Raw genomic sequence first — 19,676 nt, 5'->3', positions numbered from 1 at the left:
AGGGTGTAGTTAACTACACCCTAAACACTGCTGGTATGGCAGTGCTTTTGTTTACTGCCTTTACACCCGTTTCATATACTGATTATTGATTATTCTGAAAAAAGATGCGGTACCCCCCACCCCTTTTTTTTACTCTCACCTCTTCCTCCAGCCCTTTATTTTATCTTTCTAATTTCTCTTCTCTATGTAGCTGACAAGGACGCAGAGGAATATTACTCTCGAAAGAGGCACCTTCCAGACTTAGCAGCAAGGGGTACCCTCCCTCTCAACGTCATCCAGTTATCCCAGAAACCAGTCGGCCAAAGGGAGCGACCACGCCGTGTAATGAGGGCCATGTCCCAGGACCGGGTGTTGTCCCCAGAGAGAATCATGCCTGAGGACTTCAGTATGTCTTATGAGCAGATCCTCTCAGATGAACAGCTGTTGTCTACTGAGCGTCTTCATTCCCAAGACCCTCTGCTTTCTCCAGAACACTCAAGTTTTGGAGAGCAGTCCATGTCCCGAGCCTTGTCTCACTCAGATGTCTTTGTTACAACACCTGTCTTGGATCGCTACCGGATGACTAAGATGCACTCCCATCCCAGTGCCTCAAATAATTTGTACAACACCTTGAGTATGAACCAAACCTCAGCCAAGCGCCAAGCATTTGCCTCCCGGCGACACAACACCGTGGAGCAGCTGCACTATATCCCAGGACACCATCACCATTACCGCACAGCTAGCAAGACAGAGGTGACTGTTTGATCAGAGACACTATGTTCCTTGTAGATAATTCATGTGGACCAGATGGTTCAGTGCCGTATACTGCAGCGGCCTTATGGCCAAGAAAACCTCTAAGACAGACTCTTCCAACAGTCCTGTCGGTATTGTTTTGAACATTCATTTTCATGTTATTGACAAAGAAAAAAAGGGAAGAAGAAAACCTGAATAAGGAGAGATGATGTACATGAAGTTTTCTGACATGCTCAGTTTCTGTCAAAGAAAGCCATGCTAGTGATGGCTTCTTTCACAGGCTCACTAACACCAATTTTTTCATGTTTACTAAGTCAGGCTATTACTTTTATAACTATTATGACAAACAATCTTGCAAAATTAGCAGAATATGATACTAGTTCAGGTTGCTCTCTGGCACAGTGAAAATCTATTATATTACACTACTTGCTAGGTGCTGCATCTTACCAAGAGTGACTAACAGGTGCTTTTTGCTGAGTTCTGTTCCAACTGTATGTAATCCACCTGTTAGGAAATAGTGCATTTCCATATGAGCATAATTTTTCCTGATTTGGAGAGAAATTGTAGTGGCAAACAATATTAACTAGCTTAACAGAATTCAAGGCAAGTGGTTGCTGTGGTTAAGAAACCACTTAATTTTATATATCATTGCCAAGTATAGAGTACATAAACCCAGGAGTATCATGATTGCAGTAGGTACAATAAACAAATAGCAGAAATTATTCCAGTGCCTAGAGATAAACAGTCCCAGATGCAAGGAGGTGTAAGAATGGCTTAATTATAAGCACAATTATGTTAAGAGTGTTTGCCACCATCCCCCTTTTTATTTATATTCTAAATTTCCAACATTCTAATATATTGATATTGTATCAATATATCAATTATTCTCTCTCTATTAATAAGAGTGTCAAATCACCCATTTTCAATGGACAGTGTATAGTTGCTTCTGAGATCCAGTAAGATATATGGAGTAGGTTTGGCTCAACTAGCATTCTATGGACTTATGGTGACAACTCCATTTTGGCTTGGTTTCTTGCCAGACCGCAACTTTTATCCAACTGTTCTTGGGAGTTCCTTGTTTTACCCATTTTCTTAAAAAGAATAAGCATCCTAAAGCCTTCTCACAGCAAAAAGATATCTTTGAACTGCCAGTTTTTGTTTTTATTTTGTCTTAATCCCATCCATCAAGTGAGATGCTCAAGCATCTCAGATACCAATTTGGCATATTGTACAGCCATTATACAGTGGTAATTAGACACTGGGTGTCTGTAAAGTCTTTCAAATAAATGTTTATAGATCCAGCATTTGTTGGATTTTGTACAGTCAGAAGAGATATTCTAATGAGCATATTCCTAGAGACCTAACCCCAAATGTTCCTACCTGGCCCTGGTCTCTGCCCCTAAAAGAGCTAGAAGGTCTGTGTGAATCTCAAAAATGTTGCTTTGTGCCATTATGTACTTGTATCCTCATATTACAGCAGTATTGCCAGGTTTACCTAGTAGCACCTGGACGTCTTGCATCAAATGGGATTCCACAGAGCTTCACAATTCAAATATGTACATTGGTCAAAGGTTCCTGATATACGTGGCTTTCTCTGGACAGAGATCCTTCATCCAATTTTTCTTCAGGTTCTCACAATGTTTTTCAAAGAAACAAACATGTAAATAGTAATACTTGTCCCTTTTTTTTAGTAATATGACTTTGTTTACAGCACCAGCAAGAAGTAGCCAAATGACTGTTTTTGCTGGCATGTGTGATGTTTGTAGACCACAGACTGGAGCCATACGAAACACTGTGCTTTGCTTAACAGAAACTGGGCTAAGAGGGGGGAAATGGTAGTGCCTACTTTAATTGGCTCTCTGCCTTCGAGTGACAGATGTGAGTTTTGGAGGACTTCTCATTAACTGTAATGCATGTAAGGAAAGCCACAGGAAGGTGGCAACAATTCTCTGAGTGTTCTGGAATTTGTACTATTTTCTGCCCTCAGTGTAGCTGTCTGCAAACATCTCTGCTCTGTACAATATGGATAATATAATGTCTACAATTTACACAAATAACATTGTTCCCCAGAAGCATAAGAGTACTGCATTATCTGGCATGAAAAACCAAGAATGTAGGCATTTTGCTTCAATCTTCCTTTACATAAACTGTGAGAGTATTGGCTACATGGGTTAACCCGATATCTGAGAAAAGAGTCTCTGAGATTCCCTTGTTGAAGCAGTGGGCAAAAGACCCACTTGGTCATTATAATGTTGTGAAGATTTCATATCATCTTTTCCAGCAGGGTGGTTCTCTGTAGCAATTGTCTTAGTCTTTCACAACCTTCAACAAGAACAAGCAGACTTTCAGCAACTAACATGTTCTGTATGAATCACCAGCACACCTTTCCTTATAAGCTCTCTGAGGACACTGCAAAAGAGACATGGGGGTACCCTGAATGTGAGGGTGTTGCTCAGGTCAGTTCTGCCTGGAAGTTGATTTAAAAATTAGTTGGATGTATTGAGAAAATTTGCCAAGATCACAGCTGGACTGAACACTCTTTTCTTAAACCAAGGATCATAAATAACCTTGAGTGGTGCATTTCAAGATTGACAGGGGAAAAGTGGAACTGCAAAAAAAGAAAATGGACAAAGCCTGGCCAGAACAAAACACCTGCAAAACACACACACACAAATCCATCTGGAGTATTTTCTAACTGTTAGGTTTTTTTCTACACTTTATCAATTAATTTGAGATTTCCCCCATATTCTGAACCTCTTTGCTACATCAGGTTGTACCGAAATGTAGAGGAAAGAAATATGGCCTGTCAGTTGCTCCTTTATACTACGAAGAGAGCTGATCTTATTTTAGCTTCTTCATGAGGTCTTCCATTTAACATGATCTCAGCTGGAGATTAATCTTGAATTTGATTGGCTCATCAGACTATTGGAATGGAATGACTGATCTTCCATATCACTTGAAACATACTGACTTAATACAATAATTTCAGAAAGATGTAAGTAGGCAGGTTTTGTCAATCTGATTTTTTCAATTTCTTAACGTAAAGCAGGGACTTGATGAAAAAGACAATTAGCAAGTAATTAAATGGAATAGCTTGTTGCACGGAGTTTGACAGACCTCCTCTCTACTAAATCACTTCCACAAAGAATTTGAGGTGTGCTTCAAAAATTCACAGATAATTTTGTGGGGAGGAGGGAACAAGAAAACGAGATGAAGTTCTAAAAAGAGCTGGATGTTTTTTAAAAGTTACCCACATTGGCAAATCCTTTTTTGCTTGAAAAGCAGCTTGCCCAAGCTAGGAGCTGCAATGCAAACATCAAAGGATTGGATTACATAATGCCCCCCCCCCTCCCAAAAAAAATCAATCATCCAGTGCACCTTGTTTAGTGTGTTTGACTCAGAGTTGGCAGCAACAAGCATACCAACTGCCAGGACCCATGAAAAGTGTTCTGGTATGAAAGTTATTTACCAGGTACTCATGTTTTAAAAGTGTAGGATTGTTTGCCTTTTTTAAAAAAATTACCCACCTTTTCTAAAAATTTCCAGATGGTTTACACTATATCAACAGTGTCAGAAAATTGAACATTGATTATTCCTACATTGGTAAATTGGTGAGTATTTTGCCGATGATGTGTAAATGCTGCTGACTCCCCCGTTTTCCAATTATAGCAACAACTAAAAAGCTGCTGAAAAAGAATGCTTGGGGAAACCCTAGAGATGAATTATGAGTGTAAGACTTTCTACCAATCACTAGCTATGTGACTGCTGTTCCATATTCATGCCTCATCTCCTTATCTCAGCCTTAGTTTTGCACCAGACTTGGTTAGTATACCCTAAAGTGCATAATTAGAAAACAAAGGGACTCTTGCACATCTCAGGATTTGCACACTGCAGTTTTGGCTATAGCTAGTGTGAGGAATCTAAGGCTCTTCAGATAGCATAGGAAAATTAGGGACAAGGCAAGTCATAATCCAATTTCAGTGAGGTTCTGAATCCTTACCCTGCAGTTTCAAATGAATCTTTCTTAAACCCCTGGCACCATTGGGTACTGCTTCCTCTCTTTGGGTATTTGGTAGGGGAAAGTCAGGAAGGGAAACCCAAGCTCATGTGAGAAACATTATGTTTAAACTGATAGGAGTCCATTCTGAAGCAGAGGCTCTTATGAGGCATACAGTTTCACATGCCTATAAGAGAGGCTTGAATCTTTTCTGAGTTTATTGAATAGGAGGAATACAGGCGTATATTTTGAATTTAAGCACACAAGGTTTCAAGGGGGCATCAAGGCATATTACTTCCCTTCTATTGTGGGATCATTTTCTTGTCCAGTATATGCCAAGAGCAGGCTGTGAAACTACTGATCTAGCCACCAGTGCAAACCACTCACCTAAGCATAGTTCCAGGACAACCAACTTATTCAGAGATTGTTTTGAAAGGATAGATAAATGAAGTGGCTCCAGTAATTACAATTGAGATACCATTAGCTGGCCTTTTTGACAAAGGAGCTTGTCTTGAGGACCCTATACCAGTTTCTCATTTCACTACAAATGTTAATCTGAGGTCAAAGTGGGCTGAGCAAAGGAAAGAGCCCACTGGGTGTATCTGATTCTTTCTGAGTGAAGTTATGCACATTACAATCTTAGGTGCACAGAGAAGGGTGGAGTTCACAACCCCAGGGGGTTGTATATTTTGAGCAACCATCTTCTAAGCTATTGTTGACTTGGCGGAGATAAGAAAAATATACTTTTCAATTCAAGTAATCAACCAATGTGTAGTCAGAGATCCTCTCTCAGATATTTTTTTAGCTAAATTAGCCAGCTGAGATACTTTAGCAAGGAATGACGTACATCAAACCACCTCTGAAAGCCACTTGAAAGCATATCACTTTTAACATTTCATAATGCTTGAAAACTCCAGAAAATGTCAAACAGTTTTGCTTGCCCAGAAAAAAAAAAAGTAGCAATAAAAATTTGGGGAGAAATGGTTTTCAAATAATAGCCACCTGTGTGTTATATGTTTAGTGCTAATTAACCAGCTGATTTAGCATTCTCTCTGAGCTGTAGAGGCGGCAGCAGGTGGAATCCATTTCAAGTATGTATTTCATCTGCTGAAAGCTGGTGGAAAGGAAAGGAGGTAGATCTAGTCCTTATGATGTTTATGTAAAAGGGGGGAGGGGGGCTAATAAGACCCATTATCTCATTAGTTAGCAAAGCAATGCCATGTGGTGTCCCCTTGTGACCTTTCATAATTTGTGGAAGCTCTGGCCACGAGTATAGACCTCCGCCTTCCTGTGGTACTGATGCACGCTTTGCAGCTGCTGCTTCTTTAAGCCTCCATTCCACTTGCTGGTGAGGAATTCTCACAGCCAGAGTTTCTCTATGCTGAGGAAGCCAACTCATTATAACCAGCTTTATTTGGAGAGCCTGTTTCCTGAGGGGAAGATTGACTATCCGACCCTCTTTGTGCTTTAGCCCAGTTTATGGAATCCATGTTTATTCTCCAGTAGTTCTGATGAGAAAGTACATTTGTATCTGTATCTTTGCACAGACTCTTGGGTCTGCATTAAGCTTCAAGGCAGTAGTATTTGACTGTTTTTCTCTGTATTATCCTTGTTGTTATACTTACCTGTAAAAGCACATTCTGTAGGTACTGTAAACAAACCTATTACCAGTTTAGTAAAAATTTAGAGTATTAAGGATTTTTTCCACTTTTGTCAGTAACAAATATTTATGGATTCAGAAATAAAGCAATTTCAGCAGAAAAAAAAACCCCACCTGTTTTCTCTGTTGCTACCTACATCTAAAGACACTCCAGAAACAATTTTGTCTCCGTGCCTACCTCTGCCACTTTGCAATCAAGGATGACTATGCATGATTAATTTCATATGCTGTGGGAAACCAAGGTTTTATTTACCATGGTTTATTGAGTAAACCACAGTTGATTTGATTCACACTCTACACCTAGCATAAACCATAATGAAATTTCTGGTAATTTGAAAGCTATACCCCAAAAGCGCACAGAATCTTTTTTTCCTTAGTGGGATTTTCCTCCTTTATTATTCATCATGTTTATATGTATTATTTGGGAGGGAGTTACAAAAGGAAGACTCCATCAGAATAAGATTGCACTTGTTTTTCTGCAGTGTAAACGAGACTCTTCAGGGTTAAGAATACCTCTATTGAGACAAAACACTGAAGCCTTAAAAATCAGAAGTGCTATTCAGAGGAAGTCATTGAAAAGTGAGGTGAGGTGTAAAAGTCTCTTTTTTTTTGCCTTTGGGGGATTTTAATAGTCAAAACATGTACCTTAAGCTTCAATTTTCTCTTAGAATTTTAACAAGAGGGGAACCTGCCCATGTTGGCAAGGCCTAAGGCATCCATTTTGCTTATTAAGCCACCCAGGCCCCTGGAAGAAGTGGGAGGTTACACCAAAACTTCTGTCAAAGATGTGGCCTAAAGGCTGCCTTTTCACACCACTGTCATAATCCATGGTTTATAAACCTGTTTTGGTTGCACAAGATCTATAACCAAAAATCAAACAACACCCATTATGACTTAGTGTGTTTTCTGAATTTAACTTATATTCGCTTTGATCTACAGAAAAGAGCCTAATTCTGTTACTTAATAAAGCACCTAACAAGAAGAGTAATAATTGAAATAGTTCTGTCCAACTGACACAGAACTCAAACTGTAGACCAGCTGGGGCAATTCCAGGCAGATTCTTCCTTACCTGTGGCAAATGGATATTACTTGTCAAGATTCGGAAACCTGCAAAACCTCAAACCAAAGCAAAACTCCATTTTGTTTTATTTGGACAAACTCGCAGCCTCAATGGCAGAAATAAGGATGGTAAAAACCTTCTGGGTCTTGCTGGTATAAAAGACTTGACCAGGAAGAATGTTGGAATCAAAGAATCACAGGAACTGATCATCAGACCATTCTGATCATCAGATCATCAGCCAACCCTTGGGGGATCTTGGATGACAGATTTTTACCATTTCCTCTGTATCTTTATATCTCAGTCTCTCAGCGATGGGCATTCTATAAAGATATTTCATGGAAAGTTAGCTTCTTTAATCACTGGTTTTTGTTTTTAAAAGAAGTTAATCCCTTCTTCTTCTCCCTACTATGCTGACTCCCAGCAAAGGAACAGCCGCCTCTCCCTTTGCACAATTACTTTCTCAAAATTCACCCTCAACATGGTCAATAATATTACATTGTTAATTGCAAGCACTTTTATTTAAAAAAAACCCTGTAAATTTAAAAGCTGTAGTTTATGCATTAGCATCTCATAAGCAGTGTCACTGGCTTTAAGGCAATGGCAATTAATCTATGGTTTGGTGAGGAAGGATGAAATTCATATTTGGAGAGGGCCTGTACATTTCTATTGACATCAAAATGAAATGAAAGGGGAGGTCAGGATGCATCCTTGCTTCATTCCCTTTGCTCAAGGAATAATGCCAATGGCACTATTGATAGCACATTTAACTTACATGAAAGTCTCCCCCTGAAGCATTATAATTAGCCACAGAAGTTGGCAATCAATAAAGGTGGAAGCTAATTTCTGCCGTAGGCACTCATGAGGGATCAAATCAAAAGCCACCTTCAGATCAATGAAAGCAGCATAAAGGATCCCTTGCGGGCACTAGAACATTTGGGGGTAAATCCTTCAGAGTGATGATAAGGTCATACATTGAGCATCTTGTACTGCAACTAAATCATATCTTGAATCATCCAATCCATCCTCTTTCTCACATCTGTTTTGATATTGCAGTTGAATCAGTAGGAACCACCTGTTTTAATTGCCCCTATATGACACTTGGCATGCAGGATTCATATTCTGACTGCCTACTCTTTGTGAGGTCTGGGCTAGAACCAAAGTTATTTGCTTTTTATTTGATGACTTTAATGACATCTGAAATCTCAAGGAATCTAGCAAAGTAGTTCTCAGTCACAATCCTCCTTAGAGAGCACCGGCCCTGATCTCTACCAGGGTTGGGGGAAGTGATGTTTTTCCTTAAATTTTAGAACGTTATGGCAGATGAGTGCAGGTTTTGATAAGAGATACCTTGATTTCACACACACTGGCCCCCTGACTCCTTGTTATGTTTGGCACATGAATTTTGAGTAATGTAGTACTTACAGATAACAGATAATCAGAGTTGGAAGGGACCTTACACAGGTCATCTAGTCCAACCCCCCGCCCAAGCCCAACCCTGCACCATTTCTGACAAATGGCAGTCCAATCTCTTCTTGAAGGTTTCAAGTGATGGCACTCCCACAACTTCCAAGGGCAAGCTGTTCCATTGGTTGATTGTTCTCACTGTCAGAAAGTTTCTTCTTATTTCCAGGTTAAATCTCTCCTTATTCAGTTTCCATCCATTATTCCTTGTCTGGTCTACAGGCGCTTTAGAAAATAGCTTGACCCCTTCCTCCCTGTGGCAGCCCCTCAAATATTGGAAGACCACTATCATGTCTCCCCTGGTCCTTCTCTTTACTAGACTAGCCAAGCCCAGTTCCTGTAACCGTTCATTGTATGTTTTATCCTCCAGTCCCCTAATCATTCTACTTGCTCTTCTCTGTACTTTTTATAGAGTCTCAACATCTTTTTTATAATGTGGTGACCAAAAGTGGATGCAATACTCTAGGTGTGGTCTTACTAAGGCTTTATAGAGTGGTATTAGTACCTCACTTGATCTTGATTGTATCCCTTTGTTAATGCAACTTGTTCCTGAAGAGAAAGAGAAAGAAAAACTATCTTAAAACATACAAGCATATACATATCTCCAAATCTTAACATCCATTATATTCCTACGGGCAAAGAAAAACACTTTATGAACTAACACCAATAATTGATGTGTCTGAAAGAGGAAAAAAAATAGAAGATAATATTTTTAGCTCAGGGATGAGCTACAAATAATTGTAGCTACAATATTAGTAGCTCAGGCTTTTTGTGCTCTCTGAGCATGTTTTTTTTTATAATTGCAAACATTTCTTTACTAAACTAGGCAACATCATCAGTGCTAGTAGAAAATGGAGTTTGCTTTCATTTTATGCACTACTACTTTGCCCTGACAGTGATGGTGGAGTGGTAATGGTAGTTTCTTGATTGGAGTGTTGTTTACTCTTTGTCTGAGTTGGTAATTGCTTGGCTGGAGTATTGTTTGATTCTCGATTGTTGGTAATGTTAATCTTGATATTAATCTCTGCTCATCTGAGTATTGATTGCTGATGAAGAGGTGTTTTGGTCTATACAGCATGCCTGATCAAACCAAATATTCCAAGATTAAAATCATGGAGAATCATGACTCTTAGAATCCTGGATCTTAGCAACCTTTGCCTAACCACATACCTTCAGTCTGTTGGACAAATATATCAACAAATCAAAGGAACACCCAAGGGCTCACCATTTTCAGAACAAATAGAAGAGACCATAATGCAACGGCTGGAATTGATAGCACTCCCATGCATACAACCCAAAGTATGGATCTGGTGTGTAGCTAACACCTTTTTCATAATAAAGAAAGGATCAACTAGAGCAGAGTTGTCAAACTCACATTATCACGGCATCATCACATGACGTATCAGGGCTTTTTCCCCCTTCACTAAACTGGGTGTGGGCGTGGCCAGCCCGTGATGCATCTGGCCTGCAGGCAGGGAGTTTGACAGCCTTGAACTAGAGAATACACACAAAACCATCAACAACATCTTTAAATGAATAAAATTCAATAAGGAAGAAGAAAATAATATGTTACTCTCCTCAGACAATTTCATAAGCAAAAGCAGTGATGGCAAATTAGAAACAGAGGTTTTCCAGTGTTACCAAAGTAATAACCAAACCTCCCACAAGAGAAGCTGTGTAAGAACACTATTTAGACAAATGCACTACAGGAACTCTAAACTGCAGAAAAAGTAAACAGAGCATCTATGCATTTTCCAACAAAATGGATGTCCATACAATTTCACCATAAAGTGCCTGACCACTCAATATAGCACAGCCAAACAAACTGTGAAAAGGATAACACTACCATACATCAAAAAACACCTCAGAAACCACCAACAGACTATTACAACCACATGGCATTATCATAACACGCAAACCATTTAAAGTCCTCCAAAACATTCTAAATTAACCAAAACACCCAGCAGTCCCAGTAGAAAAAAAATAGTAATTATCTACAACATACAGTGTAAGGATGGCAACAGTTTCAGCTGTGAAATTGTGAGCATCCTAAATCAAGCCTGGTCTGAAAATACCCGGCTACTCAGACAAATCAGGCACATAGAGATAAACATCTTCATACCATTCCAAAGAGACAATAAGAAAGCCAGGAAGGACACAAAAAGACCAAAACACTTCTTCAGCATCAATCAACACCCAGATGAGCAGAGGTTAACATCAAGATTAACATTAGACCAACAATCAAGAAGCAAACAATATCCCAGTCAAGGAACTACTAACTTGGATAAACAATAACTGTAAACAGCCTAATCAAGGAACCATCAATACTGACAAGCCAAGCCATATATTGAGTGCAATCTTATTCCCTACTAGCACTGATCATGTTACCTAGTTTGATAATAAAAACCAAATAGGAAAACAGCAAAGCTCAGAGAGCACCAAGAACCCCACAGAAGAAGAAGAAAAGTCAGAATATTCATCTCACTGAAACTTAAATTGAGAGCAAGTGAGCATCTCTTAAGCTGCCAGACTATTTCTTTATCTCTCAGTCTGTTTACCTGTCATCTTTCTCCTAGTACTATAGAACCACTGCCTGTCCTACTTGCTGCCATAGATAAAAGAAGAATGTCAGTAGGAAGACAGATAAGAAACACTGTTTCCAGTCTCTTCAGTATGCAAGTGTGTAAAGTTCACATGGGAAGACATGACCGGCTCTGATCTATACTGTGCACAGAACTACAGGAAACTAATAGGTGTGCTAGTGGGAAAAGGCAGAATTGAGTATTGATCTAGGCAGAGGTGGCTTCAAAAAATTTAGCAAAGGGTTCTTTGCCTGGTTGGTGGGTTGGCATGGCCATGGTGGGTGTGGCCTAGTGGCCTCCCCGGGCTCTGGAGGCTTTCCTCAAGCCACCAGGAGGGTGAAAATGGTCTCCCTGGGCTCCGGAGGCTGTCTGAAAACTGGAAACAGGCCCATTTCCAGCCTTCCCGAACTTTTAGGAGGCCCGTTTTTCATCCTCCCTGAGCCTCCACATGTGCCCTGCACTTACCTGCATCCAAAATGGGCCATGTGGGGACTCCTGAGAGGGGAGGGGAGGTGGGGCCAGCCAGGAGTTGGATTTGGGGGTTCTCTGAACTGAACAAAATCTTAGCTAGGCGCTCTCCTGAACCCCCAGTGGCCCACCCCTGGATATAGCGCTGGGCAGTCTTACCTTGCTAACCAATGAGTATACATACATGAGTATACAACTGCAGGAATAAGGAGGAATGCTGGAGTACTTGGCAGGCAGGGGGAGGGAAGGATCACGTGTCTGCATGCCAAGCTGTCTGTGGGGCCAATATCAAGCACACAGCAGAGTGCTTGGGTTGAAGGTTAGATGGAGAGAGACAGGTGCCAGGAGGATGCCTATGAGGCAAAGAAACAGGAATGGCATTCCTAGAAAAGGGTGTAAGGGACATGTATTTCCATGCCTATTCCTTGAAAGCCAAGAGGGAGATATAAATAAGGTTGATCCATCTGAGATCATAAAGCATAGTATAGTTTTGAAATGCTAAGAAATAAACCAGAACCAGAATCAGGAATAAGGCAAGACTAGGGGCAGAATATGACTCAGAGACAAAGTCCATATGCCTCACTTGTTTCCAATCAGTTAGGTCTGAATGGAGCTTGCCACTTATTTGTGAGGCAGCCAGTTCATGAATAGAATGGGAGTACTTACTGAAGAAATGGAATGCAGTCCTATTGCAGATTTGTTTTTTCTGATGAAGAGCCTTATTTCCAGCTCAGTGAGACAACTGAGGTCAATTGCTCCTAAGGGTCTAAGTTGAGTACATAGTCATAATGCTTGGCCTTCTTGGCATCCAGGACATCATGAAACTTGACCAGTATGAGCATGGATACATCCTCACTTTCAGATATAAATGGATCACTCTATTGAATGGTTACTTCAGAGCATCATTTAATAGAGAAGATTAATGCAGCCTTAGGCCAAGAGATCAGAAAGTTAAAAAGTGTAAGGGAATCGGGCTATATCTGATCTGGATCACAACAATGGTTTGATAAAAGAAACCTGAATCCAAGGCTTCTGCCAGAGAAAATATTTCAGACAAGTCCATATTTCATTCTCACAGAGATAATGAGAAGGAGTTGAACCATTCCAGGCTGAGTCCCAAGCAATTCATTTTAACTGGGAGGCACGCTGCACTATGGGGTGCACCCTTCCTACAACATAGTCAGCATGTTGTATTGTCTGCAGCATCAGCCTTGGTGAATTTGATGGAGCCTTAATGGAAGCCTTGTGTTCAGTCTTCCCATCACTATCAAAAAAATCATTCCAAAACAACTGTAGGTTATCTTTTCTCATTTCCTACTCACTTCCACTGCCAAATGGTCAGAAAATTTCCTCAAAGTCAAGCTATATATACCCATTACTCAAAAATTAAGAAAGATATCAATGACCCCACTTTTTAAGGCTTCTTCTAAACCTGACTACCGTCAGAGTTGTGTCTCATCCATTATTCAGTGCTACCTCTGCAGACTGCACTGTGTCACGGCCACCTGAAGATAAAACAGTTTCTCCTAGCTCTACAGCTGCTGATATTTATTCCTTGCACAGCATTTCATTTTAAGTGTCTGCCTTATAGCAATTTATGTCATTAATTTGCCCCTCCATTGTACCCTTTCAGATCCAACCCTTAGAATTGCTAAATAATTGCCTGGAAACTTTGACGAAAGTGTTGAAATACCTTGCAACAGGTACCTGGAAGCTCAAATGTTTTGTTTTGTTTAAAGGGAGTCAAAAAATCAAGAGACTTTTCTCCTAAGTGAACAAGGCCTATTTTTCTTCCACAGCCATAACCCCCTCAGCATCACAAATTTGGCCATTTTCATTTACGAACTGTAAGAGACATGCAACAATGCTACCAACTAGATTCGCTTCTTTTTAATGTCATTTCCAGGTTTCCATAATCTGTATAGTTAGAGTCTACATATTTCAGACTGTATATTATTATATATACTGCATAATAATAGTGTACTGTATATTAGATAACACTGATATCTTTCACATCTCTGTAATAGGTTTTAGCATCTAGCATTCAAAGATAATCCCTGGATGTGAAAGCTCTAAAATATGCTAAATAGATTATTTATTGGCTTTTGCCATCTAAACTGTGGTAAGTATATGAGATAACATTTATACCAGCTCAGAGTATAAATACAAAATCTGAATGAAATTTGAAGATGAGCCAATACCATACACATCCCATCACTATTTGCTATGCCTAAATCATCACAAAAAGAAGGCCAAATAGAAGAAGGGGTGACTGATTTAAGAATTGGGATTTTTAAGAAAATATTAACTCTGCCTGTTTTGACTGATGAGCTATTAATCAAAGACTTTTCTTGAAGGTTGGGTGACTAAAATACTGACAGCTAAGGCAGTGGCTATTATTTTTGAGCAACTAACTTGAATGAATTAAAAGATAGGCATGTCTTTGTCTATTTTTGTCATGAAAAAGTAGAAGTTATCCGTGACAAAATGATAAAAGAATTGCCAGCTGCAGATTAACTATGAAATGGCCCACCATTCTTTATGTTAAACATATTGCAATTAAAAGAGGAGGAGTGAACTTCTCAAAAAGCAATTTTATTCTTTTTAAATCAACTCATATACTGTCAAATTTATTGTGTGATCTTGGGGGAAATGGGGCATTTTCTAAGTCTAAATTCTGACAAAAGAACTCCATTAACTTTTGAAGATGTAACGATCCTACTGATGCTTTTCAAGTTGAAAAAGAAAATTCTAGCGGCTTTTCATATGCTCCCTAGATGTATGTTCCATGATGAAAACACAGTTCACTGCTGGTATCAAATGGCTCAACAGAGGCTGATTAGCTAATTATTAAAGAGCCCTCACCTCAGATAACAGGGCTGTCAAACTCTCAATGCATGGGCTGGATGCATCACATGCTGGCCATGACCACGCCTGGTTTAGCAAAGGGGGGAAAAGTCATGACACATCATGTGATGATGTGAGTTTGACACCCCTGGTACAGAGCTAATGACTTTGAAGACTGATAAAGTGGGGTGCCTCTGAGAGACTCTTGCTTCACTTAATATCTCAGAATGTTTAAGACATGTATAGAGCATTTTGCTAGACACTGATCTCATAGTCATTTAAAGCCAGACAAAGATTCTATATAGATCTGATGAGCTGTCACGAAAACTGGTGCATGGGACTGCTGATCCTCTTCAAATATTCCTGCATTCAGCAACCCAAACAACAATATCAGAAGATACAAACTCTCATTGGGAAGACAGAAGAGCTGCTTACAATCTGTGGTTTCAAAAGGTTTAAAAGATTACTCTAAGCCAAAGCAGATACCTGAATCTTTTAAAAAAAATTGTAAATAGTTTTTCATGAACGTGAAAAAGAAAGGGCATCTTCCACAAGAAATTACTGTTCTTAGAAATAAGGAACTCTACCAACTATTCCACTACATAGAAAAAGAAGGCACTTGTCAAAATATTGGTGAGCACTGCTTACATGAACTGTTGCCCATCCATATATGTTTCATCTGCTTCCTTTTGATCTGGCCAGACAACTCATTGCCAAATATGTTGATAACTAATTGCAGCATAGCTGTAGTAGTTTTACCCATTCAGTTATGTTTGACTCTTAACAACTTTATAGGCAACTGTTTTCCATGCTAACCTGTCAAGCACAGCTTCTTTCAGTTGTTGGATGTTCATCTTTGTATCATTTATGATGGTATCTAGCCAGCAAGTTCTTTGATTGCCCCATCTTCTTGATCCACTAACCAATCCTAGCATTATTGTCTTCTCAATAAATCTTCACGCAATTCCAATATCAGAGGAAAGCTAAAATATGACTTTGGAGAAAGAATAAATGATTCCATGATACTGACCATGCAACTATTCTTGCATGCTTAAGCAGAGGAGCCCAAATGTAGCCACAAGTGAAAAGATTTCTCTCTTCTACTGGAAATGTGAATTGAAGATCTCAGTGATATGCTGGAATTCATTTTATGTCCTATTATTGCAGTTCTCTATTGTTCAAGCAGGCCTGAAGAAAAACCTTCCAAGTTCTTGCCTTCTATCATAAAAAAGAAAACATGTAGCTAAAAGCTATATCAAAACTAAGATAACTAGGTAGACCTACAAATTCTAACAAAATGTCACTTGAGGAAGGAATGGCAAATTGTTGTTAGTCGCAAAGTCATGTCTGACCCATTGCGATTCCCCGGACTCCATTTAAGCTCATGCCAACTGCTTCAGTGGCTTCATCAAGCCACCTCATTCTCTGTCATCCCCTTCTTCTTTTGCCTGCAATCATTCCCAGCATTAGGCTCTTCTCCAGTGAATCCTTCCGTCTCATTAGGTGGCCGAAGTATTTGAGTTTCATCATCAGGATGGCCTTCTAAAGAACAGTCAGGTTGATCTCCTCTAGGACTGACCAGTTTGATTGCCTTGCAATCCAAGGGACTTGAAGGAGTCTTCTCCATCATCATAGTGCAAAGGCCTCAATTCTTTGGCACTCAGCCTTCCTTATGGTCCAGCTTTCACAGCCATACATTGCAATTGAGAAAACCATAGCCATATACGCACTTTTGTTGGCAGGGCGATATTTCTGCTTTTTAGTATGCAAACTAGCACATCTCTAAATGAGTGGAGACTAACTGTTGCAAAGATTGAAGAACTGGTGAATATCCTGGTCTTACAGAAAGGTCCCCTGAGAAGGAGAAGAGGGGAGATTACTCACATGTGCTCTGGGTGGCTGCTCCTTGTGAGGAGATCACAGGACAGCAGTCTCCTGCAGGTTTGAGCATCAAGAGACAAAGGAAAACCATCATGCATTTTTTTGATCAGATCCTCATTGTAACTACCACCATAATCCTGGATGGATATGCATCAATTTGAGAAAAGAGCTTGGAAATTATCTTCAACTCTGCAAATTCTCAAGACAATTTTTCATTGTCTCGGATTTTTGCTTCCACACTGAATGCCAGATGTAGACTGGAAAAAAAAAAGATTTGAATAGAAGAATTACCCTTTCATAGCAAAAGGCTATAGAAAAATATATTTAACCTACTTATGCTTTAATGTTGCCTCTATTATGTATCAAACAGCTTTTTCTTATCCAAGCTAAATGTTTTACCCTATAGAGGTTTTGCAAAGAAAATTCAGCAAATGCACAGATCAGAGCAGATTTGTCCACGTGAAGTCAAGGAGTAGAATCCTTGTGGTATTGCCCCTTTTACATGGATTACATGCTGATCCAAAAATATCTATCTTAAACAAATGTAATGCAAAATAAGGAACGAGCACACAGCTCATGTACTACTAGATCATTCTTCAGTTATCACAATGAAGGTTACTTAATTCTGTTCATGTCCCATTTCAATAAGTGGTTAAATGTTAGATAAATTTTAATACTTTAAATTTGATTCCTTGGGGTTATTGGAGTATTATGAGAGTGATTTTTAAGCTCAGTCATGCTGAACCTTTATCTTGTGTAACTTATGACTATCATTAAATAACAAGAAAGCATGTCCTTAGTCAGGAGCTGAGTGGAGTTTTCTTTTACTCTAGATACTTCTCCAACTTCCATTTAATGTTGAATTTCTATAGCTTCAACACTGCTAGCAGTTCCAAATTTATCTGTTTGCTTAAAAGATAAGTTTTCAAACATTGAAATAGCCAATCTGGATATATCAGTGGACATGCCTCAGAGGACAATGTTTCATGGCATAAGGCCTTCAATTCTGGGAATTGAAGTCCACAAGTCTTAAAGTTGCCAGGTTTGGGAACCCCTGATCTATGTGGTCACTCAGAGTCAACATGTCAGCTGCCACCTCTTGCTTGTGCTTTGCAACCATTCGATAACAGTTGCCAGAAATTCTAGAGTGGGGAGCTGGATGACAAGGGGGATGCTTTGAGGGAAACGAAACTTAACTCTATTTCACTGAGATGGGCTTAAAGGACACTTGACTGGGAACAAAACGCAGCTGCATACCAAACCTATGTCTGAAGTGATCATTGTTCAAAAAACATCTCATTTCAATTTGATTGGACGTGCGGGTCCAATGATGGTCTAGTAACTAAGGGAGGGAAAAGTTAGACTTGGGGATTTGGGCACACAATTTCAATTCTGGCTATCTGTTACTATAATTCACTTGACTTCTAGTAAACCATATCTTTCTCCATAAAGGGAATTAAGGATCATTCTTACTTAGGAGTTCAAGCTAAGGCAGGTCTGACACAACACTGATTTGTTGGCATATAATCAATCAGTTAATATTCTAGCCTATTCTAAAAATGAAGGAGCTAAATTATGGGGTAGAAGGGAGCTAATGAAATTGGAATTGGCAAAGGAGGCTGAAGGTTAACTTTGTTACTTGCAGGAAATCTTATGGCAGTATGGATTCTCCTGGAAATCTGATGGAGAAAAAAAATGAAATTGCATTACCAGGTTGCTTATGCTGTGAACACTCATGGTATGTTCAACCATAATGTACTTAGCTATAAATAAGTAAACCACATACTACTGTATAAATATTGCAGGAGCTACCTAAGCCCCTATTTACCTCTTCCCATGGAAATTGGACCCTTCAGCAACTTAAACTGAGGTACAGATACAAAAGAATGCTAACAGATTAATATATCAATATATGATGAGTTTTGATTAATTGTAAACTCAACATAACCCTACCTACTTTCTCATACTTTGCAGCAGTGGTGGGATTCAATTTTTTTTACTACCGGTTCTGTGGGCGTGGCTTGGTAGGCGTGGCAGGGGAAGGAGACTGTAAAATCTCCAGTCAGAGGGGGTATTTGCCAGTTCTCCAAACTACTCAAAATTTCCACTACCGGTTCTCTAGAACTCGTCAGAACCTGCTGACTACCACCTTTGCTGTGCAGTCACCAGTACTGGACTTTAATATTAAACTTCTCAGAAGCTAGACTTTATGACTGGGATTCACCTGATTAAATTATTTGAGCAAGTTCCTATAGCTCGAGAATGTCTGTAAAGAGGAAGCTTTCAAACACAGCTCTTTCTCTCTGATGGTTACAATTGGGAGACAAATGCTTACAGCCTTTATTGGATCCAGCCTTCCCTCCAGTAGTTTCAGGAGGCACACATAGCATTTCTTCTTTTTTTTTTCTCCACACAGCAACATCCCTGTGAGAAAGCAAAGGCTGAAAGAGATTGACCAACACAAAGAGCTTCCACACTTATTTCCGATGGTGCGATCTGATTATACTAGTCCTAATACGAATCATTGGGTGGCTCAACATTTAAGACGCTGGGCTTGTATGCTGGAAAGCCAGCAGCCCAAGTTTGAGGCTCAAGCTCCACACGATCGGGTGAGCTCCCATCCTCGCCCTGGCTACTGCCAACCTAGCAGTTCAAAAGCATGCAAATGCAAGTAGATAAATACCTGGGAAGGTAACAGCGCTCCATGACGTTGTGCTGGTCACATGACTCTGGAAATGTCTTTGGATGGCTCAATGGCCTTGAAACCAAGGTGAGCACTGCCCCCTACACTCAGCAAAGATTAGCAGCATAAAATCCACAAGGACTCCTAACACCACTCTTTAACCACTCCACTGTACTTACCTAAGGTCTACTATGCAAAGCAATCTTTGATTCAATAACATAGCCGTCTTCTTCTTCATATTCAGTGGTGATTATGCTGCTTATCCTGTACCACTAATTTGGGTGCAGCATCTGCAAATGTTCTTG

At 39.7% G+C, this 19,676-nt stretch overlaps 1 protein-coding gene across 1 annotated transcript in view; it reads left to right on the top strand.

Annotated features, from left to right (window-relative positions):
* The window catches only part of SHISA6 (shisa family member 6), a 344,994-nt gene extending 338,514 nt beyond the window's left edge, over window positions 1-6,480 (top strand). The window contains exon 7 of the mRNA XM_026696204.2: window positions 191-6,480. Coding sequence (XP_026551989.1) covers window positions 191-744 — 554 coding nt within the window. The 3' untranslated portion in view covers window positions 745-6,480. The remainder of the gene's footprint in view (window positions 1-190) is intronic.
* Window positions 6,481-19,676: the final 13,196 nt, after the last annotated feature.

The sequence above is a fragment of the Pseudonaja textilis genome, chromosome 2 (assembly GCF_049901715.1).
Source record: "Pseudonaja textilis isolate UNSWEBS1 chromosome 2, rPseTex1.2, whole genome shotgun sequence".
In the NCBI taxonomy this organism is placed as follows: Eukaryota; Metazoa; Chordata; class Lepidosauria; order Squamata; family Elapidae; genus Pseudonaja; species Pseudonaja textilis.
Note: the sequence above shows the minus strand (reverse complement) of the source record. Positions and strands in the feature narration are given on the sequence as shown.